This window comes from Phymastichus coffea, unplaced genomic scaffold (assembly GCF_024137745.1).
Source record: "Phymastichus coffea isolate CEN01 unplaced genomic scaffold, Cenicafe_Pcof_1.1 PCOF00071, whole genome shotgun sequence".
In the NCBI taxonomy this organism is placed as follows: domain Eukaryota; kingdom Metazoa; phylum Arthropoda; class Insecta; order Hymenoptera; family Eulophidae; genus Phymastichus; species Phymastichus coffea.
The window spans coordinates 1,208,471-1,218,249 of NW_026706882.1; the positions used below are offsets into that span (position 1 = coordinate 1,208,471).

General features: G+C 30.7%; 1 protein-coding gene and 1 pseudogene across 1 annotated transcript; both read left to right on the top strand.

The window, feature by feature from the left end:
- Positions 1-190: 190 nt before the first annotated feature.
- On the top strand, positions 191-5,134 carry LOC131667869 (insulin-like growth factor-binding protein-related protein 1). Its single transcript, XM_058941611.1, has 4 exons — positions 191-828; positions 1,269-1,467; positions 3,616-3,916; positions 4,811-5,134. Exons 1-4 carry the CDS (start codon positions 659-661, stop codon positions 4,981-4,983), a joined length of 843 nt encoding a protein of 280 aa, XP_058797594.1. The 5' UTR covers positions 191-658; the 3' UTR covers positions 4,984-5,134.
- A 3,826-nt stretch (positions 5,135-8,960) lies between these two features.
- Positions 8,961-9,563, top strand: LOC131667820 (uncharacterized; annotated as a pseudogene).
- The last annotated feature ends 216 nt before the right edge of the window (positions 9,564-9,779 follow it).

Below are 9,779 nucleotides of genomic sequence, written 5' to 3' on the forward strand. Positions count from 1 at the left end.
GACGCGCCTTTTTATCGGAAATTTCTACATGTACGCGGCGACAGATATGAAACCTTCGACGCGCTATCTAATTCTTGTCGCTTCAATGTCTTATGCCCCGAGAATTTCGGGTCTTTTCTCATCCGCTTTTTTGTTTTATTACAGGTGGGCTTAATTTTAAATATCGCATCTATTTATATCCTTCGTAAATTCAGCGAATGATAGGCGATTTGTATGGTATCACGAAATTAAAGTATTCGGCAATTTTTAATTGATGGAGCCTACGCATGATTGGCCGATGACTCTTGCAATCATTCTTATGAAAACAACTAATATTAGAGATACACATAGAGCCAACAAAAAATCACACTAATTATAAAATTGGACTGGACCAAACGTCAATTGATTTTTTTGTTGGCTATTGCAATTAACCCAAACAAAAACGACATCGTTAAAAATCCACATCCAAACGCAATCAAATCCGCCAATCAATCAACGAATCTGTTGCCTCAAAAAAAAAAATCAGATCTCTCGGTTGACTGCACCAAAACAGGCGTTGAGCCTGTACAGAGAACTGAGCCGAGTATTTATCTCTCCTCTGACCATTACGAACAAGATAAAAGTCGTGTTAAAGCTGTCGGAGTCGTATGTGAGATAGGATAGAGTGTCAGTCTGCGAAATGACGTGCCAACGCTCGATCACGATTGCGTTACTCCTCGTCGTCTGTTATTGCTGCTGTGCTAACGCACATCGCACGACTTCACCACCGAGATTTTATGATGATGATGAATCGTTTGCTACTACTGAGCAGATCTATGCCGAGGGCTGTCACGTGTGTGGGGATTACAGGTGAGTTTAGATTGCTTTCATCTGAGAGCAAAGTCATGCGCAAATGGTTTGTTTTTTTTCGAATTTCGTTATTAAAAGCTCTTTATGAACAAAAATAAATAAGCAAAGTAACAATTCGCGAAAAAAATTTAATGTCAGAATTGTTAAATAAAAATATATAAACCGGTTGTTTTCAATGACTAAATTGTCAAATGATTCAGGCAACGATTAAACTGTTTATTTATGTCATTTAATTCGAATTCGTCATGACCGACACGCCTAAGAATGATAAAACGAAACCAAATCTAAATGTAAACGCGTGCGTGCACACATTTTTTTGTTAACTTTTATCTAAGATATTAATATCGCAAGCAAGTATTAATTGTATACACTGCAGCAATGCACTCACTACAACCTTTGATTTAAAATGCAGACGAATAATAAAATATACACAATTTCAGGTGTCCTTCTGATCCAAAGGAATGCTTGCTAGGCTCGGTGCCTGACACTTGCGGCTGTTGTAGTAATGGCGTATGTGCAAGACTCGACGGCGAATCGTGCTGGAACGCGAGCATATCGGAACTGCCGAAAGGACGACGGACAGAAGGTCTATGCGCTAGGAATTATGTGTGTAAATTAAGGGATGATCTGGAATCCGAGGTCAGATTTTATGCATTTCCTTTTTTTTCTAATTGTCGAGAATCGACAAGGTTACAGAGCGCTAAACACAAGTGTGACCTATTAATTTGCGAATGAAATGAGAAAAAATGAGCGTGTAATTGTTTTTGATTCGAGAGTATTATAAAACAAGCATGCCATAAACTACAAAAGCTCGCTTTTACGAGAACGACATGCCACGAAATGCGAAAGATCAGCGATATATCATCGTTTTGACAATTGTTGCAATTGCGACGAATACGCATATAGGTAATTCTAGGCTATTTCGATTGACTTGTAACCCTTAGGTTACCGATTTTTTTTTAATTGGGCACAATTATTGTACACATAAAACTGAGATTTTTCCCAAATTTTGTAGACGATACATTAATTATATCAAAAGTTATTAACAATGAAAGAAAAATGATAAAAAATTTTCAAACAGCTATATTTTAAAAACTAATGAAGATATCGAAGTCGGATTTTTTTCAAAATACTAATAATGCCTTAAAATTTCGAAATAATTACAACAATAAACAATAAAATTTTTTTTTCGAAAGTTATTAACTTTTTGTTTAAAGAATTGCTAATATCTCAAAAAGTATATTTTTTTTTTTAAAATTCTTGCTCCTACGTATTCCTGAGGATTTTTGCTATTGAAATCAATCATAAAATTCAAGGGCCCGACATATCGGAAAGCGTAGCCCTAATCAAAAGAAGACGCCTCGGCGTAAGGCTGCGGTAACGCTCCAGCGGACTCACGGTCGAAAGGTACTTTAGCTTTAATCTAAAAAACTAATAAAGATACCGAATCGGATTTTTTCCAAATTACTTATAATACCTTGAACTTTCGAAATAATTACAACAATAAACAATAAAAATTTTTTTTCGAAAGTTATTAACTTTTTGTTTAAACAATTGCTAATATCTCGAAAAGTATTTTTTTTTTTGAAAAATTCTTGCTCCTACGTATTCCTGAGGATTTTTGCTATCAAAATCAATCATAAAATTCAAGGGCCCGACATATCGGAAAGCGTAGCCCTAATTAAAAGAAGATGCCTCGGTGTCCGGTCGCTGAATTTTTCAAAAAAAAAAAATACTTTTCGAGATATTAGCAATTGTTTAAACAAAAAGTTAATAACTTTCGAAAAAAAATTTTTATTGTTTATTGTTGTAATTATTTCGAAAGTTCAAGGTATTATAAGTAATTTGGGAAAACTCCGATTCGGTATCTTTATTAGTTTTTTAGATTAAAGCTAAAGTACCTTTCGACCGTGAGTCCGCTGGAGCGCTACCGCAGCCTTACGCCGAGGCGTCTTCTTTTGATTAGGGCTACGCTTTCCGATATGTCGGGCCCTTGAATTTTATGATTGATTTCGATAGCAAAAATCCTCAGGAATACGTAGGAGCAAGAATTTTTCAAAAAAAAAAATATACTTTTTGAGATATTAGCAATTGTTTAAACAAAAAGTTAATAACTTTCGAAAAAAAATTTTTATTGTTTATTGTTGTAATTATTTCGAAATTTTAAGGCATTATAAGTATTTTGAAAAAAATCCGACTTCGATATCTTTATTAGTTTTTAAAATATAGCTGTTTGAAAATTTTTTATCATTTTTCTTTAATTGTTAATAACTTTTGATATAATTAATGTATCGTCTCCAAAATTTGGGAAAAATCTCAGTTTTATGTGTACAACAATTGTGCGAAATTAAAAAAAAATCCGTAACCTAAGGGTTACAAGTCAATCGAAATAGCCTAGAATTACCCATATATGGTGTCGCTGACCGGCTACGACGGCAGGCTTCATCTTTTAGCGCCTTCGCAATCGTGCAATCAGCGCGATAATTGTCGGGTACCCGCGTGCCGACAGAGATAGAGAGCTGATTACGCTCGTGGTTTCAACTTAATCTAGTACACGATGGACGCTTGACAAGCTGATGGAGCTACTAGTGCATTTTCGCAAGTTTATGGTGGCAATTAGGCTTTTGACATGATTTTTCAGAATGTCGGTTTACGAAGTGAATTCCCGGCAAATTCATAAAATTGCACCAATGATACTTTTACATCGTTATGTAGTATTATCTATTTGGCTGTTTTATCATTTCACATGGGTGATGAAATTTTCAAGAAAAAAAAATTAATTTTCAGGATCAACCGGAAGCGATTTGCGTGTGTATGGAGCAATCACTTGCCTGTGCTAGTAATAATCGCACTTATCCAACGCCATGCGCTTTACACGAAGAAGCGATGCGTAATAAAGATTCAAATCTACGGCTACAGCATTTGGGACCATGTCCTAGCCGGCCGAGTATTTATTCAGCACCAGAAGATTTTATTGCAGGGGAAGGACAACTCATTGCTTTGAATTGTGAAGTTAAAGGTTTTCCTCTACCTGATGTATTCTGGGAGTTTCATGCTGCCGATAACAATAGGGTTTTACGACTACCAAGTGAGTTGGAAATCATGTTTCTCTTTTACAAATAAACTAATATAGACAAATTCATGTAAAATAACATCATTCATATTTTTTAAATTATACTTTAATATAGCAGATATTATCTCAATTTAACAATTTAATACATAAATTTACTTACCGATGGAAGTACCCAATATAGATCTGTAGTTTGTTTACACCCTGAAATAGAATATAAATAAGATTAATGAGAATATTTATAGTTTATAATATTTAGTAATAATTTATTAAAATTTATTTGGTTTTTTAAAAGTAATCCAATCATTCAATTTTCATGCTAACATTTATTAAATAAGCCAGATGGTCCGATCCCAATTAACAAAGCAGGCTAAATACTAATTTACAAATGTATAGGATGTAAAAATGAAAGAAAAACTTTAGTAAAAACATTGAAGAGATTTGTAAGTCGTATCTGTCTTTTCATGAATAGTTTGACTGAAAATTATAAAATTTTCTAGTTTCATAAATGTATGAAATATAATGATCATGCAATATAAAACATAACTTATACTCTAAACTACCGCTTCAGCTAAATTTATTGCAACAAAAGCTATTACAAAGCACGCGCAGGTGCTCGGAAAAATGTCGTTTGTTTGTTTGAGTACATCTTGAAACGGAACGATAATTTCAGTCATAAAATTAAAATAACAGTAAGCTATTAAAAAAACAAAATGATAAAATTACTGAATCTCTAGATACATTAAGTTAATTTTCCAAAATTTCTGTAAAACTCAGACGAAATAATTGAAAATACTATAAAATTAAGTTATTTAAAGCATTTTCTTAGAAAGATATGCAATAAATTGATACTATTACACTTGATCGTGTAAATTGAAAAACCTTCAAATATAAGCTCTATCGAATTCGCAGATGACGAATGGGAAGACGGCGCTGTAAATACGAGCGAGGATCCAGAATCCACGATACGTTCTTCTTGGTTACAACTTGAACGTCTTGATAAACGTCATGCTGGGACTTATCACTGTATAGCGAACAATTCAATTGGCGAGGCCAGTGCTTTTTCGACTGTTTCGATTGGTTAGATTACTTTCATTCGTACTTTTGGTTGTTACAATCAATTATAAAAGTAGGATGATAGTTTTATTTATTTTTGCAGCAGTTTAAATTTTACACTGTACGAAAATATATAGTATTATCTTACAATTTTTGATAAATTGTTGTTCGTTGTCACGTTATCCAAAACTATTATGTAAATTAAAAATTTCAATAAATATTTTCAAGTTTTATTTAAGTTAATAAATTTATTTCATTGGTGATATCAATGAGCCGTTAATTAATGGGGTGTATTTCTCACTTAAATCTGCTTTACAATCTTCGTTGAATAACAATAATCGGTTCTTGAATTTATTATTTTTTAACTTACATGAGAAAGTATGAGTTCATACTCACACTTTCACAGACAGAACAGTATAGATAGAATAATACATTTTTTTAATGAAATGAATATTTTTTTTAATTAAAGAAAACGTTTTACCTTTTAAGAATAATTTCTCAATCTATAAAATTGATATCTTTTGTCTGATATCGTATCCACCGGTTGGACTTTGAAGTACCGGTGTATTCTCTTCCAAAGCCACACAGAGAGGCCTCAACGCTGGTGTTGTTGGCTTTTACAAGACTTGGATCACTCAACAAGGCACAAATTGCTGTTACAATTTTACTTAAATTATAATACGAGAGACGTGAACGATCCCGTTGAACACAATTTGCATATACACGGCACACTTGCACGATACGCCGAAAAGTAGTCACACGGAAAATAGCGAAGAATTGCGGAGAGAATATCATACAGTAATGCTTCCTCGAGGAGAGAAAAACAACTAACCAAAGTTTTCTCGTTTTCGGGCCAAGAAAATTCGAGGAAATACCCTCACTACTTGGGACTATTAACGAGGGTCCAATAAGTGGTTTGAAAGGGCGGGGTGACAGCGAGTCCTCAAGGTCACCCGGCTAATTGCTCGGTCACTCTCGGGCTCTGCAGAGAATAATGCATCTCGAGCCGGTATGATTTCTTAATGAGCAAGACGAATTGTTCCCAAACTGGCGTGATGATTTATCAAGGTATATTTGGGTTTTCTGTGGACGTACTGAACCATCCAAATTCTATAGAAATAAAATGAAACAAGAACACGAGTTTATTTAATAATTGAATTATTTTTATTTGCAATCCACAATCGTTTGTGTTTTATTTTATTTTAATTGTATTTTTGTATAACCATATATGTAGTTAGTGCAATAAATTAAATCGAAGTTTACTTATAAGATATTGTCATAAATATTGAAACGAATATTTAATGGTAGAATTTCTCCGTAAGATAGCTCTTTTTAGTTTCGAAATATAAAGTCCTCAATGCGTAAAACAGACCCGCTGTGTGTGTGCGCGCGCATGCGCGTAATTAATAAATATATATACGCACCTTTTTTAATTTTCATCTTGGAAAAGCCTATTCAAAGTACTTGTAGGAATTCGAACAAAATTTTAGCAATTTGAGACAACAAAAGGATACAATTACTCATACAATATTCATAAATGTTCATGTTCTGTAAAATACTTGGCTTTTTTTCCATTTATAAGGCGTCTTTTAAGCTTGATACAAGAGTGCTTCATCCTATTGTTTATACCGTCAGAAAAATGACGTAGAATAATCTCCGACATGCTTTCTTTTATTTTATGAAATCCATTTCTCAATTCAAACGTAACTTTGAACGCTGTATGGTAATAGGGTTCAATGGTTGACGATACAGTTGTATATTGATTTCTCTTTTTCGTAACATATTAGAAATGATGTAAAATAATTTATTTAAAAATAAATGATTATAAGTAGATATACTTAGAATATAGGTATTTCAATTTCTTTCGATATATATTACAAACAATCAGATATTTATCTGAATTTGAAGATTTGATTCAGCGATCTAATTATCATAATCTATATATATATTTTTCTTGATAATTTCCAAGCTGAAAATAGCTAGAAATTACAACAAAATATTGATAATAATATTTACATTTCAATTTTTCGTATAAAATAATTTAAATAATTATTTTCTCAAGTAAACGTTAGAATTAACGGTTAAATACACTGACAATTGTCATGTTTTTAATCTGAAGTAGGCATATAACACATAAATAATAAACTATTTTGAACTTTATGTTTAATTTTTCGTAGAGCACCAACGGAAAAAGTAATTAAATAATTTTACTTAACTTGTCTAACTTAATTTAGGTAATTAGAAAAATCTTTTGCCTTTCACTATTAAATTTTCTAGTTATACTTTATTTATAATGAGAGCCGCACGTTAGTTGTATAAATAAAGAATACAATGGAATTTCATTTGTACATAGAAATTGACTTTTGTTGATTTCAGTCAAATACTGAAATTTCACATAAATTACTTATTACAAGTTAATGAAAAGTTATATATAAAAATGAAATACACGTTATTGTAGCTTTGAAGTTTGAATATTTATTTGATTTATAATAATATTAGCAATATAGTTTTTCGATCACCTTTCGATTTTTTATGATTGTTATAAGCAAGCGATACTTTATTTAATGATCAGGGAATTGATCAAAATTCCTGAATGAGCTTAGAATAAAATCTACTAAGCAAATTGTAGTTATTCTTCTCTTAGTGAAGTGACATTAACACTAAACCTACCAGAGCGGTCAAATGACCGCTCATAAAACCTGAAAAATAAATGTTTTTTAATTATTATATGATAATTATTTTGTGTTTATTGTTTATGTTAAATTCTGTATTAATTACAATCAACTGGAAAAGACTATAATTGTTTATTTAAAAAGCGGTCATTTAACCGCCATTCGGTAGAAATAGGTATATATAATATATCAGTAGGTTTAGTGTTAAATAGAAATAAAAATAAACAATAATTTAATTATTATTCGTAGTTCAAAATATTATATTTGTAAGAACTATTAATTTTATGAACTGGCTATAATTATATTATTATTTGAAAAGTTATAAAGCTACTATTATAATGACAATCGTCATAATATACTCGTATTTCAACTGAGGCAAACTATACATTGATTTATAAATATATTAAGAATTCTATAAAAGTGTACAATCTTTAGTCATCATTACATTGAATTTTGATGCCATTCATTCTATCTTTACGATTTCATTACTATTATTTTATTATTATTATTTTTTATTATTTATTTATTTTATTTGTTGTTTTTTATTAATATTTATTATTTTATTTATTTATTTATTTATTTATTTATTTTATTTATTATTTATTATTTATTATTTATTATTTATTATTTATTATTTATTATTATTATCCAAACATAAAAGGGAGCAACGCCTTAGAGTACTGACATATTGGATGACCGATAGTGTTCGAGTGGCCGCTAACATTTTAGATTTCGCGTTCTGGAGTTCCACGGTTTCGAGTGAGCGCCGCCATTTTAGTTGATTTTAAAGATCAACTAACTGAAGATGTTATTCATGAATACAGCAGAAATGAAAGTTATTATAAAGCTATTACGAATATATATATATGTGTGTGAGTGCGTGCGTGGCGCGCGCGCGCGTGTGTGTGTGTATAACTTATTTAAAAATGAAGGAAGAAGTCTCGATAATATTCCACAAATATAAAATTTAATGCAAAATGTTAGTTAACTATCAATAGATAGAGAAAATTGAATGAAAAGCAAAAAGAAATAGTTGATATTTTGAATAATGTTTTTAATTAAAGTAACGATGAAATAAATAATTATAATAAATGTTAGCTTTATAGATGGTCCTGTCGGATCAGGTAAAACATTCTAGAATGAAACACTTTGGTATCTTTTAAAAGGAAATGATAAAAAATTATGCACTATGGCTTTTACTGGGATAGCTGCTACATTGTTACCTCGAGGCAAAATACTACATAAAATATTTAAATTATCAGTACCTTTATTTTCGGATTCGTCATCAAATATAAAGTTAGAATTACGTGAAGCTGCGTATTTAAAAGAAATAGATGTATTTATATGGGCCGAAGCTCCTATGGCTTCAAGATGTGCAATAGATGTTACGGATCGAATTTTGCGTGATATTATGGATTATGATTATTTATTCGGTGGAAAAACAATTATTTTAGGAGAAGATTTTAGGCAATCACTTCGTGTTAAAGTAAATAGTACACGCAGTGAAATAGTTGATTTGTCTATTAATCGTTTTTCTTATTGTCAAAATATTGTTAAATATTCATTAACTCAAAATATGTGAATTTTACCTTAAGAGATAGAATTTACAAAATTTTTATTAAATGTTGGCGATAGAATATCGAATGATATTGATGATAATTTAAATTTAGATAATATTCCTGAAAAATGTATTACAATAACTAAGAAAGTTGATGATATAGTTTCTGATATTTATGGAGATATATTCCATAGTAAACAATATAAACGAGCAATTAATTATGCAATATTATCTGCACGAAATGTGGACGTAAATGAAATTAATAAAACTGTTGTAACATTTGTTGGATGAAACGATGGATAAAATTTATAAAAGTATTGATAGTACTGAGAATTGCGATAACGAAGGATTTAATGATATTTTATTATCAGAATATTAAAATACTTTCACTCCTTAATCTCTTCCACCGTATGAATTGAAACTAAGAAAATATTCCATTGTAATGATTATTCGAAATCTAAGTATTATTGAATGTTTATGTAATGGTACACGTTTATTGGTTTAAGAACTCGTTAATAATATGCTAAAATGTGAAATATTAACTGGTGATAAAAAGTGACATAGTATTTATTAATCGTATAACTTTATATTCATC